The 19852-nt window shown below is 41.3% G+C and overlaps 1 protein-coding gene across 3 annotated transcripts in view; it reads left to right on the top strand.

Moving 5' to 3' along the window:
• The window catches only part of fbxl17 (F-box and leucine-rich repeat protein 17), a 217911-nt gene that overhangs the window by 1887 nt on the left and 196172 nt on the right, over window positions 1-19852 (top strand). For all 3 annotated transcript variants that reach the window (XM_005741722.2, XM_013913073.1, XM_005741725.2), the window contains exons 2-6: window positions 15-511; window positions 713-1072; window positions 1198-1320; window positions 1418-1675; window positions 2720-2851. In XM_005741722.2, the coding sequence (XP_005741779.1) occupies window positions 35-511; window positions 713-1072; window positions 1198-1320; window positions 1418-1675; window positions 2720-2851 (1350 nt within the window). In that variant the 5' untranslated portion in view covers window positions 15-34. The remainder of the gene's footprint in view (window positions 1-14; window positions 512-712; window positions 1073-1197; window positions 1321-1417; window positions 1676-2719; window positions 2852-19852) is intronic.

The following is a 19852-nucleotide window of genomic DNA, read 5'->3' as shown; positions in this document are numbered from 1 at the left end:
TTTTGTTGTTCCAGAGTTTCCTTGAATCATCTATATGGGCCATCTTTTTTCGAAAAATGGTTATCGCCTGAAGAAGAGGACACGCAAATTGCATCACAGGAAGAAGAAGAAGAGGAACTGTTTTCTGCACGGGCCCTGCATGCTCTGCTTTATCGTCCACGGCAACAGCGGTGGTTTCGACGACGAGAGCGACCACTTTGAGGCCAACGGGTGTCGACACAACAGCATCACGGGAATCAGCGTCCCAGGTGTTGGCGGAGTCGGCATCGGAGCGGCAGCTGCCACGAAGCTTGCGGAGCGATACGCGACCCTCGCATCTCCGGAGGATTGCTCCAAGTTCTTGTTGTCACCGAGAGAACTTGCTATCTGGGAGGGCCAGGGGAGGAGCCTTTTGTCAGCTGTTCCTGCCAAACTAATTCCACCACCGGCCCTCTTCCGAACCGCTGGTGTGTCTGTGACTGTGCCCATACCTGTGCCTGTGCCTGGCTGCACCAGCGATTACACAGAGATGGTAGGCATCCGGTTCGGAGCATTAATTCCTACTTAATATAGGCTTTTAATAATTTTCAAATAACTGTATTGCATATTTATTTACATTTAACAGCATGAATTTCTTTCTGTAATTGTAACTAAAAATCTGATTCCAAGTGACCTGTCTGTCTGTCTGTGTGTGTGTGTGTGTGTGTGCGCGTGTGTGTGTGTCCGATTGCAGGTGTGTAAGAGGAAGTGCTCAGAGGTGCAAAGGTGCACCCCTTGTAAGCAGCCGCGCTGTGCCTTCGCTGCTCCTGATGGAGGGCTGGAGAATGGAGGTGGGGGGGAGGCGGCCTCGAACTCTGAAACGGGCCATTGCCACCTTCCCCTTTGCCCGCTTCCCTCCTCCTCTTCCTCCTCCGCTTCCTCTTCTTCCTCACCTGCTGATGGCTGCTGTGGGTTGGGTCTTCACGCCGATTTTCCCCACAGTTCTGACTCGTCCCCGCCCTGCGCACATAACTATGACGACTGCCAGGCAAGAAGTTCTGAAGCTGCTGATCACTTGAGTATCAATCATCTGCCTTCCTCCATCCTTCTTAAGGTCAGAAGAAGTTTTTTATTTAATGTTTTCATATGGTTTGGTGCAGACAAAGACACTGGAAAGCTTTGAATTGTTGTCTGATGGCTTTTAAGGGACTGAAAACACCCTTTTTTCCCCCCTCACAGGTGCTGTCTCACCTGACAGTAAAGGAGCGCTGTCTTTGTGCCTCTCTGGTTTGTAAGTACTGGAGGGACCTCTGCTTGGACTTCCAGTTCTGGAAGCAAATCGACCTCAGTGGCCTACAACAAGTAAGAGACACAGTTGTCTACAAAAAAGTCAGAAAGAACAGGAAACTTTGATTTCTGTGCTGATTATTGTGTCTTTTTATGTTATCTTGCTCTGCAGGTAAATGATGATCTTCTGGTGAAAATAGCTTCTCGGAGGCAGAATGTGACCGAGATTAACATCTCGGATTGCAGGGCGGTCCATGACCACGGCGTGTCCTCCCTGGCTTCACAGTGTCCTGGCTTGCAGAAATATACCGCCTACCGCTGCAAGCAGCTGGGTGACATTTCTTTGTGTGCTTTGGCTACACACTGCCCTCTTCTGGTGAAGGTGCATGTGGGCAACCAGGACAAACTGACAGATGCAGCATTGAAAAAGGTGTGGATTCAGAACCGGGGTAGACACACAATGGGCCTCATTCACTTATGTGCATATACATGTTCTTGTCCTGATCGGTACAAATGCAAAATTACAGTCATATTTATGATACGTGGGAACGAGCCAGTTGTGTTCTTACCACCGTGTATATGTTAGTGCTGCAATCAGCATACTGCCGCGTGCCCGTTCTTAATTTCAGTTAACACATTTATTGAAAAAAAGAAAGAAAGAGAGATGCTAAAAACGGTTTCATTTTAAAAAAACACTGTCGTTCAATTGAAAAGAAACAATTTGACATCAAACTTGAAACGGAAAAAAAAGACAACCAGAGCATAACAAAAAGAAGAAAGCAGGTGGAGGACAAGGATCTGTCAGCCCAAGACGAGTAACTCAGCAACAGCAATTATTCTTCAGCATCTGTGGGATAGTGCCAAGAAATTAGACTTTAACTGATGACATCCAACAAGAAAGGAAGCCATCTTTAAGAGAGAGATAAGATGAGATAATGTCTATTAGAATATGTTTTTTTTTAAAAAAAGCTTAAAACCTGTGCCTTTTTATACTCAGTGTTTTCCTTTCTTGGCTTGTAATCTCAGAGTTTATTGTGTATTTTATTCAAATTCTGAGCAGTTTTGTTCTTAAGCGGTTTTGAAAAAATAATCACTAAAAAGAAACTTATAGTCATCAGCAGCATTAGTATTAATATTAAGTTTAACAATGTGTGTTTACATTTTCAAGACAGCCAAACCTTCATCATTTCGTCACGTATGCATGTTCAGAGGATCGTAGAGTGCAAACAAATTCAGGAAAGAAAATAATGGGCACTCACAGATTTGGGTTTGGAGCGTTCTTTCGCTTGGTTTATTTGCGGATTTGTGTACATATTGTTTGTGAACGAGATCCAGTAGATATGAATCCCTAGTTTAAATAAAAAGCAAACACATACACCAGTCATATCAGCTTGGTGAAGATTTTGAGCAATATTTTCTTTACTTCTCTGTTTTGTTTTGTTTTTATTTTAATTTATTTATTTTTTTACCTCAGCTGGGGGAGCACTGCAGTGAGCTGAAAGACATCCACTTGGGTCAGTGCTACGGTATCTCAGATGACGGCATCATGGCCTTGGCGAGAGGATGCCCTAAACTGCAGAGACTCTACTTGCAAGAGAACAAAATGGTCAGTTTTTACTGTTGGTTACGGCTAAGAAGTCGTGCATTATTATAGCCCACTCAGTACGCCTTCTTCCAATAAGTACGTCAATGTCTTGAAGGTTTGCTAGACACCATCTATAATGATACACAGACTTATTCATTTCTGTCCTTCAGTATATTCCTTTTCTCACTCAAGCTTGGCTGGCAAACATTTGCAGGTGCTCCTTATTGTAGTGTTTTTTAAATACGCAGCTCAAATCTGCAAATAGCAGGGCACAATGAAAGTTTGCTGCAAGTGCCTGTCTTGTTGCTATATGCTAATCTCATCAGAGATTCTTTAAAGAAGGGAAAATATCTTTATCAGTGTGCATGATACATACACACATTATATGTTTGATAACTAACCTTTCAATCGCTTTTTGGTCTATTCTCTATAAAAGTTGATTTTGTTTTATATAATTTTTTAACTTAGTGCGACATTAGAAAGCTCAGTTGTTGTGATGCCATCTTGTCTTATTATAAAACCCCCTTTTGCATTTTAAGGGGCCTTCCTTTAACCCCCCCTTGGTTTTGGTTTTTTTTCTTTTTTCTACACAGCTGTTTTTTCCTCTTATTGTGTTGTTGTTTTTTGTGTTTTTCTCCGTGTATATGTGTTTTTTTTTTTACTGTGTTTTTTTTGTTTTTGTTTTTAAAAAAATATTTATCTTTTAAATTATTTGGCTTGTCTGTGCCTATCCACCTGTTATCTCCATCGTTCTTGTTTCACTAATGGTTTCACCTTTTTCCCGCTACTATTTCTTTGGAGGCCATGAATAATCGTGACCTTGATGGATTGGTCTGCTTTAAGTTTTTAACAACAGCTCAGTTTGTTAAAATCCCATTCATCATCTTAATAGTATATGAAATTAGCGATTACCACTAGGTGAGAGATTAATATTGCTTCTTATAACGTTTCAGAGGACCAGTATCAATTTCAGATGGTCATTTTTCAGACGTGAAGGCGCTGAAGTTATTTTAGCTTCCTGTCATCAGGGCAGAGAGAAATGAGCTGAGCTTATATGGGAATTGTTATGTCTAGTCGCTCTGCTTGCTTGGCCTAAAATTGTCGTTAACTTTGCCAGGAGTTAAGACGACCCAGAAAGCACTTATTCTTTCTGACAGCTTAAAGGCTACCTAAGGGTCTCTGCTCCAGTCTCTCAGATATGAAGAAAACTGATTTTGTTGTTCTGTGGTAAAATGGTTTAGAATTGCAATCTTTAAGCGAGTCAGAAATATGCAGAAACACTTATTGATGCCTCTTTATGTATAATTACATTGCATATATTTTTTGATTTCTGAAGTTTCTTCAACCCTAAAGAATATAAAAGGTGTCTCAAGCTGTTATACGCCATTGCTTCATACTGAAGTCTACAAGTCATGGACACACTAAAAGGTTTGAGGGCGCTTGAAAAAAGGCTTTCCTGAAAGGTTTATACAAAAAATGAAAGACTGAACTCTTGCAGAAATGTTGTGTGGGCTCAGCCTGTCTTCACTACATGAATTGATTCAGGAAAGTGCTGAGATTGGCTTTTTGGGGTTTTAGTGTGCTATAAATTGCAAAAATCATGGGAGTGTAGTGAAAGCCTCTTAAGACTACTTTGTAAAACTTCTCTTCTCATGCTGGCTTCTGTTGTGTGTTAATGTGGGTGTGAGTTTCTGTCTATCCTAATCAATCACAGATGAGGATGAGCCTTTCACTCACTCTGATCTTTTCTCTCTTTCTCCTCCTCCTCCTCCTCCAAAATGGAATAATTAAATTGCTGCAGGATGTTGCTGTGTGGTCTGTTCACTCGCCCTCTTAACTTTTTCTTTGTCATGTGCACCCACGTACATTTTTTTTCCTTTCTGTCTTGCTTTCCTTTTTGCCATGATTGTGGTTTTACTGCCACGCTGAAGGGTTCGTTTTCTCTGTGTTAAAACCATATCAAGCTCTGGTGATGGTTCAAGACGTTTTTTTGCAGGGGGGGATGCGCAACATCTCTGAATAGGCTTGTGCAACTTGAAGGACTCTTTTATGTTATTTGTTCAGCAGCAGTAGTTGTAACATTGCTATAATGTACACAGTATTTTTTGCAAAATCTTGGTAGTAATATCTGGACACTTTTGTGCCATTGGTTAGATTTTTCTTAATTTTTAAAAAAAAAGGGGAGATGTGTAATTTCATACCCTGATTATCATACCGAAGCAGTGTGCCCTTCCCTATGATAATGACAGTTTAAAGTTGCTAATGTAATCCCGAGGATGGCTTTTACGCTCAGTAGTGTCTCCAAATTTTGTTTACGGTTGACAAACTGGAGCTTTCGCTTTCATTGCTTGTTAGCTCGGGGCCAAATCAGCCCAGGGCTATGGATAACCCTGGGCTGAGAGCGTTGTGTGAAAAGCAGGTGACTGCGGTGTGTCTGTGCCCCTCTTCTTTTGACATCCACCCTGCATTCTTTATTGGCGTTCATCCACTATTTATGCCGGAGTTGGTATTATTGCAGCAGTTGGCTTTCAAGGCTTGTTTTCATCTTCTGAAGTGTTTTCTCGCTCGCTTCCCATTCATATTCTGTTCTCTTTCAGCACCTCGAAGGGCAAAGGCTGGGAGAATAGCAAATTCCCCTTTTCCCAGACTCGCCCCAGTTTGCCGTAGGGGGGGGGAGAGGCAGCCCTGAAAGTTTAACTCTGAGTTCTGTCAGTTTTATAGACCAAGCAGTGGACAAAACAGAAGTTGCGAAAACCCCTCGTCACCCGTCTTTCCAACTTTGCTCCAGTGTACCTTTCAATTAAACACGTTATAATCTGGAAACATTTTCGCTGGAGAAGCACTTTTCCTCACTCTCTTTTTTCCCGTGTCTTTAAACGGAAAACCCCCCCAAAACGTTATCTGCTCTCGTGTCTTGTTAAAATCAAAGCGTGTGCACTTAATTTTCCTGCAGTGTGACGGGACATTCTTCCTCTGGCTCATCTCAAAGATGCCGCGTCTGAAAATGCACTCTCTCTCCCTCTTTCCCTCTTTCCCTCTCCCCCCTCTCGCTTACGCGCACAGGCTCTGATTATTAACGGTTTTAATTAGTCCAAAATGTGGAAATGTAAGTGGAATTAGAGATGACCTAACATAGATTACCATGTGCCCTCAATTTAGTTGTAATTACCACTCTGCATGTACAATCAGAGCTTCTCTCCCTTGTTTTTTTTTTTCTCCTCCCCTTTTTCGTTTTTCGACAGCTTTTTTTTTTAGCCCTCTCTTGTGGATATTTGGGAAGGAAGAGATGTATTTGTCTGTGGGACTTTGTGAAACACTAGAAAAAGATGAACTGTCAGTGTGAATGGTGTTTCCTGGCTATAGGTCAGTGGAGGAGGGCTCATCTCCCGTTCTGATTGGCTGGCTGTCAAGCTTGTCAGTAGTTGGGTTTTCGCTGGCAGGAGGACTGACAGTGAGGCTCCACAGGTCCAATCAAACATGATTGCAGATTAAAATGTATATTGACATTAGCAGATTTAATTAGCTGGATTAGAGGGAGAGATCAAAGAGAAAGGAAGTGATAATGATAGCTGTCAGTTATTATGGGATAGACCTTTTGACATGAACCAACACACATCGCACAAAAACACAGAGGAATATTTCAGATGGTGGCAGTGACACACATACACTCGGGAGCGGTGGGTGACTTGAATAGCTGCCATCTGCACTGGAGTCTCCTTTGGAAACTTTTTTCTTCCACATATTTGACTGTGATTAGAGATAAATAGAACCACTCTGACCAGGCGCATAAACACAGCATTGCACATGCATAAACAATGTGGTGTCCATCTCCGCAATCCCCTCCAGTCTTTGTAGATGGCCATTTAGACTTTTCAGGATGTTGAATGTCAGATGTTGTCGAATGTATTAAGTCAGTTTAGTTGCTAATAGCACTGGATTATGTCCATCAGATTGGGAGGTGGGGGTAGGACTGCTCCCAGTCAGAGTTTCCATGCTTTAGGATCCTGAAACATGCCAATGTTTTCTGATAGCAGATGCTGATAGTAATTATTTTTATTGTGTTGTTGTTTTTGCATTACAATGTTTGTCCGTCCATCCACTTTTTCAATTAAAGGTCGACAATCTGGGATAGCGGCTGGAGCCTGTCCCAGCTATTGAGGGTGAAGGGCGCAAACACAAAGAGAAAGACATCAGTTCATTCTCATCGTCACACCTACGCTCACCTAAGCCAACACATTTTTTCCTTAATGTTATTTTTTATTTCCCGAGTCCTCGTTTTACTGGGATATTCAACAACTTTGACATAAGCAATGGAAAATTTCAAGTCTTTTCAAAACTTGGCTTTGCCTTTTTTTCACACCTCAAAGATAAAAGTGATGCATTTTCATCAGTAACATGGTTTCCATAAACTCAACGATAAACCGAATATTTGTGTTGAGCTTGTTGTTTAAACGTTGGAAAACAGCAGCTGACAAAATGATCAGCACAAATCATCTGAAGAACAGACAAATTGGTAAATGATCAATAGTAGAAACAATAAAACACTATAAATAATTGAAAGTTGCAGACTCATTTGGAAGAAGCTAAGAGGCTTGTTTATTGTAAGGAAATAAACTGATTTATACACTTCTTTTCATTATTATTATTATTGTTTACATTCTCATCATGTGGCCTATGTTAACAGCGGCTTCCTCTCCCTCGCACATCTTCCTCTTTCCTCTTTTGAAGTGCATTTGTATTGATCTGTGTCCCCACAAAGACGGCTCTGTATGTGCGTGCGGCTTTTTTTTTTGCCGTTCGGCCTTTGCCTAAAGCGTAATCAGATGCATTAATGAGCACTGACTTTAACTCGAACAGCCGGCTGCACTCAGACGCAGACTTCGTCGATATGTTCTCTCTGCTGTCTGCCCAAGAACAAAACAAGTTTTGAAAAGAAGAGAGTGTAAGCGTTTTTCAAAATGCGAGTCTGTGAACTTTCCTCCAAAGCGATATTTCACCTTGCTGCCGTGTTTTCTTTTCAATATTAGTTACTGCGGTAAAGAGTCAGGATCAACATTCTTTTGTGTGTGTGTGTCCCACAGTCTATCAATAACACAGTCTAAATTACTTTGTAAAAAAGACGAAAAACACTTCGGTGTGGCAGGATGCTCTCTTGGATTCCTCGAGTGGCTCATGGAAATGTTAAAAGTATTAACCTTGTGGAAGGAAAACAAAGTCAAGTGAATGACTCACATTATAATGGAGAAGTGGGACGGGCCGCACAGCTGACTTTATACTGCTGAACAGTGACAGAATGCCAAAAAATGACACCGGCTATGAATCAGATATTTGTTTGGGCAGGGCAGCTAACCTGTGCTAGTAATGTCTACATTGATGTAACGATGGAAGTAAATGAGCTTTTACCAGCAGGAGCAAGAATCAAAGTGATTCTTACATTTTACTTCACTTTTATGTTAGCTTATATACCTTTTTAAAAAGAAAATGAAAGTGTGTTCCAAGGCGTGCCAACACAGAGCTTTAACTTGAGCTCATTTGTTTTAAATAAAGGGTTTTGAACACATCAGCAATGAAAACATTAACATTTTTTGAATGTGTCTCTATTAAGGCAAAACTCTGGCTTTGTTATAAACTGTTGTTTTAATTTGTTGTTCTAATTTGTCCTGTTTAAATCATTATAGCTCCTTGTACTGACTGTATGGCTTGACTTTGTTTTATCTTAGTCTATGTTGCCTCAAAAACGTACCAGTGACAAGGGCAGCAAATTAGCTCATGGTCAAAGTCCTACACTCATTTCATTGGTTGCCTTTTACTTCAGTTTATGAGAATGTCATCTCTTTAAATATAAAATAAAAGAATGAACCTGTATCTCTTACAGAGCTTGCAAACTGCCCTCACAAGTGCACGGTAGACGGTTGCAGAGAAACCAGTTTGATCTTGTTTGATTTGCCTGGTTTTCAACTGCAGAGGGTGTAGTAGGACTGGATAAGAGCAGTAATACGACAGTGAATGAGCAGCGAGTGAGTTTCTTTTCCTCTAGTACTTAAGACTGCACATAAAAAAACAAACCAAAAACCAAAAAGGTGTTTTTAGAAACTTGAACATCTCAAAAAGTATTAAATTCACACACATTTTCTGTTTACCTACTCCTGAGAAGTCATTTACCGAGAGTCTGATTTGGAGGAGAATCATGTCGCGTAACCTGTTGGTAGTGAGGCTGTAATATTTTCCTGCACGAGGATGCGTGTGTAGAATGGCTGATGAGTTTTTGTGGCCTTCGCGTCCTTTCCGATGTCACATAATTCATGTCAGAATTTGAATTTTATTGAAATGAAAATAAGCATTTTCTCACCTGTAGCGAGAAACTCTGAATGGCCTTTGCAGTGGTAATACATAATCTCCAAGTAGTGGAGATGTTGTAGCAGCGCTCATCTCCATGACGTTATCAAGCATTCGCCCGCAGCTACTGGAGTACCAGGAAAAAGCACAGAAGAATGTTAATGCGGGTCTGACTTCCATTTCGATTCATTTTCTCTCCTTTGCTTACTCTGGCTGAGCACATGGACGGACTGCAGTCGGAGGCGGGGGGTAAAGCTGAGATGAAACCCGCTTTTAATTTCATTTTTTTATTTTGTTACTGGGTGGTGAGTGCTCAGGCTGTGAAAAATTTGTCCTGCCCCTAGGCTAATAACTCAATGTTGTAAGATTTTAAAAGCTGCCACTTTTTCTTTTTTCAAAGATGAATCTGAAAAAGGAATACTTATGTTGGATGAAGATGAGTGCTATAATATGAGCACGACCAAAATAATCTGTCAACGAAAACAAAGTTTTATCACCGTAGAGCGAATGAAGAGTCTTTTTCCTCTAAGTGAAATGCATTTTATCGTTAGTTTAATTATATTAACTTTCAGTTTTACTTCAGTCTAGCTACTTGGTGACCTGTGTGAAAGTCAAACTGTGGTAACTCACAGATGTATTTTTTGGTGGTCGATCTGGGCCTAACGGGCAGCAGTGAGTTGGAAAGGTTATGGCAACACTGCAGCCGGTAAGTTTTTGACCATCAGTAAAATTGGCACCCGTTTCAGTTTTCCAGAGGGCCAGCACTGGGCTTTGACCTGGCCGGTGTTTAAAGAGCATTGCTTTAGAGGCCCTCTGTTTATCCAGCCCCAGACAGCAGCAGCTTCTGACACCCAGCCAGGGATGTCACTATGATTCATGGCCCTTTCCGACACCTCGCTCATGCCTTTACTCTTCTTAATCTCTTTGCACTCTCTCTCTTCCTCCCCTCTCTCCTTCTCTCCGATGATGAGTTTTCCTTTTGTTTGAGAAGGGCAGAAATGATGTCATCATTTAAAGCCAGAGCCCGACGTCGGGACGGAGGCCTCGTCTTTAGCCTGTGAACTAGTTTGTGTGTGCATCGTGATGAATAGCCCTCCCCTGGGATTCGCTTCTGTCCTGTTTATGGAGAAAAGACAGATGTGTAGCACAGCAGAGACTTGGACAAAGTCTACCTGCCTTATTTCAAACTTTGTACCCTCCATGCACGCGTGTGGTCCTCTTACTTATCTCCTCACTCTCCTCTCAAACAAGGCATGTGCTCCCTCTCAATTGCACTTCCCCTCTGTTGCCCTCTCCTGCTGCCGTCTGTCTTTAAGAGACCAAACTCGCTCTAAATGCTGACTTCATTAGTGATAGGAAGCACAAAGCCATCCGTAGGACCATTTATAGATGTTGTGGTTTATCTGTCTATTTATGTGCATGATCCATCCTCCTCCCCCCTCATCTACTATCTTACCCTCCACCAAGCGTCTTCCTTTACCTCCCGCTGTGATGCATTTGGGGCCGGTGATCGCGGCAGCGGTTCAATACTTGGGGTAATGAATGTGTTTAATAAGCACAGTGGGTCGATGGACTTAATGAAGGTGTGACAGAAGATGGGCCTGGAGAATGCCGCTCTAACAAGACTCTAACGAGCCTCTGGGGTTAACGAGGTCACGCTGTAATTGGGATTCCCTCACCTGTACTGTTTCTGTTTGTCTGTTTTCGGTCCACCGCTCTCAGCTTCTAAAGTACGTCCACTCTTGTACATTTCTTTGTTCCTCTATTGTGCTGTCACTGCTCTTTGAAAATGATTTTTTTTCCTCTCCACTGCCTGCTCCGTCTCTATTTGCTCGCTGCACAGTGCTTCCCTCTGTCTTCTCATAATTTTTCTGTCCATCTCTCACATACAGCTTTATGTTAGCTTCTGTTTCACTGCAGCTCGTCCATCTTTTCAAGGACAACCTGGCTAAGGAATGCTGGCTGAAATACATTAGAATCCTTTTTTATTTAATTTTTTTTACATTTCTAATGTTAGTCTCTAAAAGGCATGTCTGGAGGCTTGGAGTTTGTATTGCTGTTGAAATCTGACATCAGGAAAAAAATCAAACAAACCATCAACCTGTACAGCCACTTTTCCTTTGTATCTGTTTGCGTAGCTCTTGACTTAATAGACAAATGTACTTAAATGGCTTGGACCACAATAAGGAGGAAGGGGGCACATACACTAGCACATTTCAGGTACCTGAAGACCTAAAAGTATTCCTTTTTGATAAAGTTTATAGTTGGGGCTGGATCAACGATTCCTTAGGTATACTACTATAAGCGCAGGCTACCTCCCATAATGCACGGAGCGTTTCTTCTTCACTCTATTGCATGTCATTAAGTTTACCGCTTATCATTAAATTTTGTGTTCTCTCGCTCATAGTTTGTGCTTTGTCCTTGTCTCTCTCTGCTCTCCTTTTTTGTCTTTTCTTTCCACCAACATCCCAACTGGGCGTGGCAGATTGCAGCCCCTCCCTGAGCCTGGTTCTGCCAAAGGTTTCTTCCTGTTAAGGGGGAGTTCGTCGTCCCCGCTGTCACAGGGTGCTTACTTCTGGGGGATGGTCTAATTGTTTGTGTTTTCTTTCAAATATTGGGTTTTTAATTTCCAGTATGAAGCACCTTGAGGTGACTGTTGCTGCGAGTTGGTACCAGACAAATAAACTTAATTTTTTATTTTTTGGGGGGAGGGTTACCTAAAAGTATTTGTAATAAGAGCTGTTTGAGTTCTCTAAATATTAATGAAAGGTACTTCAGTGCTTCCTTTCTTGCCTCCTTTAGCATAGGACAAGCTAGACCATCCTTTATGAAAATTCTATCCCATAATTAATAGCGCCGCACCCTCCTTTCCATAACATGCTGATATGTTTTGAATTTTCAGCATCAGGCTGTTGAACCCACAGCTGAACTCTGAACATTACGCTGCTGTAATAAAATCTGCCTCTTGTCGAGGTGTTGCCTTGCATGAAGAAAGCAGATTTATATAAGCTTTCTAAATCAACTTTATGATCAAAGTGCATTTAAGGTTTGCTGTTGTTCGGTTAGTATCGGTAATGTTCATTGTTATATTGCCAGCCTTTAGGAATATCATGAATTAATTTTTACTGCGGGTCAGCTGGGATAAGTTATGGATGAAGGGAATTTTTCTTCGGTCATAGAAATCCTCAAAAAGGTGGAGGAAACACTGAGTTGCACACAATCATCTCTCCACCAGGAAAAAAAAAGATTTATTTCTTTGTACTGGATACATGTTCTCTTTTCTTTAAAATTTCAGCTTTAGGAATGAAATGCTTCACCGGTGGTTCTCGTTTATATGACCTACACGAAACAACACGCTAAGAACACGCTGTGGTGACGTGAAACGCAGCAGACCATCAAATTCTTCTTCGCACTTTGCCCTCATGATGCTTTCCATAAGGTCAAGGAAAAGCGATGAGGAAAAGCAGATACAAGGCAGTTATTTGGACCGGACTCTTTGACTCGACTCACAAAGTACAGGCTTTGCTGTCACTATGGTAACACTTGACCAGTTTTTAACTGGTGGGCTCCCTCTTGTGATGGACTTTCAGAAGTGTTGGTTTGACAGGAAATACCCCCGTCCCGTGAAACTTTTTGTTGTTGTTTTGTTTTTTTTAAAGAGCTCTCAAGTGTCCTTTATAGTTTATAAAATATCAGAATTGTTGGATTGCTGTTAAATGGGCCTAAACAACTGTCAGAAAGCACTTATCCTCAAAGTACTTATTCTTTTATATAGTCTAAAAAAATATAACTGCAACAAGCAACTACTTGCTATGTGATACTTATTTGTTTCTGTATCATCGGTGTCAGTAGAAATCAAAGACTTGCAGGTTTCCAGAAATGACTGAAGCAGCTCCCCCAGAAATTGTTGACATTTTTCAAACTTCTGTCTTAATCAGTCTTCTCTGTTTGAACCCTGTCTTCTTCTAAGTGAATCCAAATGGAAGTACCAAACTGTGGGTGATTGAAAAATTAATATACAAATATTCGTCCCATGTTGCGTCTCAATTTCACAATCTTGACGTGCATTTTCTCCCGAGTCTGCACCGTATGACTACGCCTGTTAGTGATTCAGTCAGCTTAACAGCTAAGCAGGTTTTAAATAGCTGTCACTTGAGCGGCATGCTTGCCACCTGTTGAGATTCTACTTGATGTTCATTGTAGTGAATTCCTTTTGTTTCCACTTTTGTGTGTGTGTGTGTGTCTACGGTCTAAGAAAGTGCCTGAACAAAAAGCACTATGTCGTGTCTTTATTGCTTGCCATGTTTTGTTGCACCAGTGGGAGCTTCTTTCGCTCTCTGTTTACTTCTACCTTCACTCTTATTTTTCTTTGACTTAAAAATGTTCCACTCTTGTCTCTTTAGACTTGTGAACTTCATAGGAACCCTTGTTTTGTGCTTCAGAAAATGTCATGTGCGTTTCTTTTGCTGATAAGGTTGTGGCTTTGTTAAAATTCTTGATTTAAGCACATAACAAATGTGTGTTTTTTTTGCTCTCAACTCTTTTTCCACTTGCTCAGAGTGTTTTTGCAATCGATTTCAATATTGTTAAAGTCTTTTCAGTCCCATCAGAATGCCTCCCACTCCTGTGTTTGCGAAGGCTCTGTTACTCTCTGCTTCCTGTCTCCCCGGCACCAGTATTTCACCAGCGGAAAAGTGTGACTTCTTGAACCTCACATTTCTTCTCCTGCCATTGCCAGAGTGCAACAGTGTTATGAGATATAGCATAGAGACAAACAATCGATTAATGGTGCACTTAGCTTGGCTAATTAACAGCTGTGTAGAAGTGGAGAAAGCATCGAGCAGCATCAGGGAGGTTGTTTTCCCATCGTCAAGACCCCAGATAACCTTTGGAACATAGATCACTTTACACCATGATTTACATTACAGGTCACAGGGCCTTGGTGCTCTGTAGACATCCTTGTATATTGCTTAATGTCAGCTTTGTAACTGGGAAGCACTGGTGACTGAGGTGAACAGAGTTACAGAGTTTGACTTCTGTAGTTGCGCCTCTAGTGAAAACACAATTTTGAGAAGCAGTTTTTGCCTTACGAGTACTCCGTCGTCAGAATATCCACAGAGCTTTTCCTGTTATTGGAAACTTTTCTCTTCTTTTTTTTCCTGCTGGGAAACAAATTAAGTGTGTGACAGATTCTACCCTATTTCTTCCTCATATTTCTTCCTGCCTTTCACCCTTTTTTCCTTGTCAAAGTGCTTCTGTCCTTTGAGAGTGAGAGTGACACAAGCAGCAGATTTTATTGTCACCTGCCACTCTAAATCCCGCTTTACCTCTTCTTTTCCCTCCTCTTTATTTATCTCCCTTTGCTACACTCCTCTGCTCCTCTCCACCTCCAGCGTGAATTTGCCTTGGTTCAATTAGCTCTCAATTAAAAGTGAATTTGGTGAAAATGAGTGCACTCCAGAGGGCACCAATGAAAGAGAAGGCAGAGCTGATGGGCTGCCCGGCTGGCTGGCTGTACACTTCTGCCTCATGTATTTTAGGACATACAAAGTAAATTATGCGTGTGTTGTTGAGTGACGGCAGCTGATTTGCATTTAGATAAATCCCTGTGGATGTCTGGTTGTCATTGAGATTCAGAATGCTGAATCCAGTGGCCCTCTACCCGGGCACTATTACTTGGCGGGGTTGGGGGTGTGAGCGTGCGGTGCTACCTGGAGCTTTTGCCCCACATTTTTAGACAGTGGTGAAGGGATGGAAATGGAAATATGAGCTATTACTAGGAACATAGGTGTGTTCACTTGTGTCTCTGCACAAAATGAATTTGCGTCTGACCTTTCTATACCGGGACTGGCCTAACATAATGACTAATCAGAAGTGAACGCACAGAATTGGAAGACGCCGCATCCTTTTAGACAAAGTGTTCAAAGGCAAAGAACTGCTGAAGGTGTGGGTGTTCATTTTCCACATTTGTTCTTCATCACTTTTATAATTAAAAAAGAAAAAGACACTTTAAGCTGCATTTAATGAAACTGTAGACAACGGGTGGTATGCAGTGTTCAGAAGCTGACTGTTTTCATTAGTTCTTTTTGATTATACAGAAACTGCTCCTCAGCAGTCGGCTGAAATTATCTTGTGTAATGTTATGTTCTCTGGTGGAAGCTCATGTTAAATATATTTTCATTTCTTAATCCTGTTTGATGATGCATGTAGACAGTTGTGCACATGGAGGCTCCGTTATTGCACACACAGCACAGACAAGCTTATTAAAAGCTAAAATCAAAACTTAAGGGAAACATCGTTGGCTTCTGTAAAATGAAGTGTGTATAAACCACTGATCAATTCCTTAACTTTGAACACGTTTGTCAGTTTGTCAAAAGTAGCATCCGGCCATCATGTGCTGGATCACTTGGTTGTTGATGTCGGTGTTTATACCGGATGTTGTGGTCTGGTGCTTTTGGCCTATGATGGATTGTCAGAGGGTGGAGGCGGCTTGCCGCTGATTGACAGTCGGGGCTGAGTGCAGGCAGATGGGCCGTGGTGGCTGTAAATATGAAGTCTGTGTGACAGGTGAAGGTCACTCTGGTGGGAGGTAGAGGAGAGGAAAACTGAGCCTGGTTGGAAGACAAGTGAATGAGTAGAAGTCAGTCTGTCCATGTGTTAAGGTGAGAGAATGAGTAAGAGGTTGCCGTGGTTCCTGCCGATGCACAGATTTTTGCAGCGAAATAAAACTGATCCTCCTTGTTCACCTTGTTTAAGAAGAAGAAAAATATATACATATATATTATAATTCAATGTTTATATATAGATAAAAAAACGTAATGCATAATTAAATCAACAGGTTATTGCTTCAGTTTTACGTTGTGCTGGATGTATGTGGATGTGATTGAAGCTTGTAGCGAAGTACTCGACTGCTCTGAGATCCATCTCTCTTTTTCAAAAATAACTGTGGTGTGTGCAACATTTTGCATACAACACAGTTATTGTCCTTTTGGAAGAATAATTTTGCGAGGTGATAACGTGTCTTTTGTCCAGTGTATCGTTTTCACAAAGTCACAGTCAGCAGGCCTTTGTGAGCCTGAAGATGGATGCATATGCTGCACAGACTTGATGTTGAATGATTCACATTAGCATCCATTACGCTGCTTTTCTTGATCTTCATTATTCTGATTTCCAGCATTGCTCGATCATTTTCATTCAATTGTGGGAAGCCCAAATCACGATTGAGGTTAAAATATGGTTAAATGTGCAATCTTAGAAAAAACACAAAAACCTTTGCTTATATTCTGATAAAAATTCATGTTTTCACCTGAAGGTCAAGGTTAGAGATGAAGTTTTCTGGAAACTTTGTGAATGTGATACCTCGAGAATGAGCTAATGTGGGATTTTGATACCATAGGTGTGTCACCCAGGAGGGTGACTGGTAATACTGGTGGCAACTGGTATTTTTTTTTATTTTTAGTCAGCGCTCTGGTGAAATGTAATTAACTAAAGCATATTTTGGTGTATCACTCCTATAATTTCTTGGAAAATGACACTTTATATTAGCCAGTTTCTAATATAATTCATATTTTTGCATGTTGGCTCACTGAAGTGGCCTATTAGTGCAGTTAATGGAACTGAGCCATTGTTAATGTTATTAATGCCACCCCTGCTTTCCCTACAAAGTCAGAATATCTGCTGTAAAAAAGGTGGATAATGGCTGTAGGTGTGCACGGCGGAGCTGAAGCAGGAGTGTGGAGGAACTGCTGGGCTGAATTTAACAAGAGGATTAGTTAAAAATATTTTTCAGCCAAAGAATGTAATTTCATTCAGAGATTTAAGATGCCAACAGGAATTGTTGTTGACCTTCACATTACCTTCAGTTTTGGCTTTTTAGTCATAGTAGAAAGAGTCTGCGCTGTAAAGTTTAACAGTATCACAGAGCTCTCTCTCTTTCTGCTTTTGTTTTTATCCTCTAGCCTTAAGTGAACTATATTGATATAAAAAAAACAGTAATCCTAAACTGATTGCTCCCCTTTGACTATGTCTGTGCCGTACAGGCTAATGGCAGTCAGGAAACTCTTTGCTCTACCTCCTTTACTGTACCTTCCTCTATTGATCTCTTCCTCTTCCACTTTAACTCCCTCTCCTCGTGGAATAATCCTTTGCTGTGTTCCCATGTCTCTTGGAGCTATGCCAGAGAAGTGTGGGGTTACCACAACTGGAGGCGCCACACACACAGAAGCAGGCAGACTGCATATACCCTTTCAAAGATCTCCCTTTGTGGGACAATGGAGGAATGTGCCAGGGGACGCCCATGTTGACTGTAGAGGGTCTTCCGGGACTTGGGGAAATTTTCAGAATAGCCCTAGGTAAAGGAAGCCTCGCTTCCTAAAGGGGTTCATCAAAGGAATATGATAAGAATCCCACCATATTCATTTACTTTCATGCACCCTTCTGTTAAAGATCCTGACAGCTTTTCTAGAAGAAATACTGAGGTTAATCACTTTGGTTATATATAAAGGAAAGTGGTGGGAGAATAGCAGAAATATATGATATTTATATTTGGATTATTATATTTTTAATGTAACTTCTTCAATGTAACATCAGTTATCTTTCCTCAGTTTTTTTTATACATATTTTATTTTGAGTAAATCAAGTGAAACTGTACGCTGTACTGTTTCTGTCTGTTTCAGTTGTTGTACTGGCTGTGTTAGGAAGTAGGCAGCAGTGCGCCTCCTTATTTGCATATTTTTGTGTCCGTATTTATTTTATCTATAACACATGGTAAAAGAAACTGAGAGATGTTAAAAGGAGCAGAGGATCATGCAATCCTTGCTTTTACCTTGCCATATTTCACTAAATCCTTTACTTCATTTTCTGCACCAGATCCAAATCCCTGCAAATAGCACAGAAAACATCATGGCAAACAGCAAAAATAAAAGAATAAAATAAAAGATAAAAAAAATAATAATAACATGAATGCCTGATAAAAGGTCTGTTTTCTGTCGAGCTCCATCACACTCACTCATTCTCAACCAACCTTCATCTTTGTGGGGCTGCTGTGACATCGTGCCTGGGTTTACCGTAATGACTCTAATAGCATTGAAAAGTACAGAGCTGCTGCTTTCAGGAACCGTTGGAATTCTTTCAATTGAGGAAAAAACGTGGCAAAACACGTATCACACCTGTCATTCATCCACTGGTTGTTGGCTACTATGGCAAAGTAGTGAAGTAAACAAACGAGTCTAGCATTCTAGCAGTCTAGCAAATCTAGCATTAATTCAATTAGCCACCAATTAGCCGGCCCTGCTATTGTAGCCATCATTGCTGACTTAACTTTCCTAGGAATATCAGCAAATGCATCGGTCACCTCAGTAATGGTTGCAAAACTCTAATAAACGTCCCTTTAATAGACCCATCACAAACGGTAGTGAAAAGCGTTTGTGAATTTTTCTGTGCGTATGCAGGGTCCCTAAAGTGGCGCCCAGTCATAAAAAACCTCGAGAACCCTTAAAGTGAAGCGACTCCCCAATGGCAAGCGCAGTATCCTGCCACTGTGCGATTAAAATCCAGCTAATTAAAAGTTCAGAGCAAACTTGTAAATGTCAAATACTGATTCTGTTCTTGGCAGCCTTTTACACTCTACTGCTTCATCCTGTGTGATGAAACAGGTCTTTACCTCATAGTGTGAGAGACGGCAAAGCCGAATAACGGGCTGTTGAATATTATGTTACCGTATTTTTGTAGAGTATTATGTTGTGTGCAGCGGCTCTCTGTCTACTTGGTCAGTTGACAGTATATGAGAGGACGGGGTGAGGGAGGTGTGCTGAGTTGGAGAAATAAAGAGTTCTCCACTGCTACTGTATATGGGATTCAGCAAGATCAGGTAGAGCCAGTCATAGCTCTCAGTGTGTGTGTGTGTGTGTGTGTGTGTGTGTGTGTGTGCAGTCTCATTCTGCCTCTCTGTTTTACTTTCCCCCTCCTCCCCTCCTCTCTCCTCTCTGTCTTTCTCCTAGTAATAAAGCAGAGTATTTATTTCCCCCTCTTCGACTCTCCGGTCTCTTAAAGGGAGTCAGGGACCTAGCTGATATTAGACGGTATATGTGTGTGTGTTTGTATGTGCGACGGTAAGTGTGTGTGAGTGTGTGTAAGTGTGGGCGCTGTCGATCTCTCGCTCTCACGCCGTGCGGTCTGCTTGTCTCATCACCAATCCCAAATGTACAGTTGCGTCTTCTTGCGTGCTAACACACCGAGATTGAAAGTTGCTGATTCTGAGCCGCGGGGACTCGTAGAGAGGAGGCCTCTGGCGGGGGCTGATTGAGCTGTGCTGAGCTGATGTAGAAAAGTTACAGTAGCATGCTATTACCTGCCAGTGTCGATGGAGTTTATTAGCATTGCAGATACGTTCTGGCAGAACTCAGTGCAGCCAAGCAAATAATTTTATGACTCTAGTCCACAAGGGAGTTAGAGGCTAAAAAGGTTTGTCTCATTCATGTCAACTAGCCTTTAACTTGGGCTCTGTGGGTGCACGCATGCCAGTTTACAAAGAGAAGTGATAATTTACAGTGTAGGCCAAACATCTTTCATTGGAAATCGTCATTCAATCACTCTGGCTGGCATGCAATGTTGATTTTTTTTTATGACAGTAATTCAATTAAACTAATTAGGATAATAATAATAATAATAATAATAATAATAATAATA

Source organism: Pundamilia nyererei, unplaced genomic scaffold (assembly GCF_000239375.1).
Source record: "Pundamilia nyererei isolate P.nyererei 1_Seehausen unplaced genomic scaffold, PunNye1.0 scaffold00113, whole genome shotgun sequence".
Lineage (NCBI taxonomy): Eukaryota > Metazoa > Chordata > Actinopteri > Cichliformes > Cichlidae > Pundamilia > Pundamilia nyererei.
This window is presented reverse-complemented; position numbering and strand designations above follow the sequence as displayed.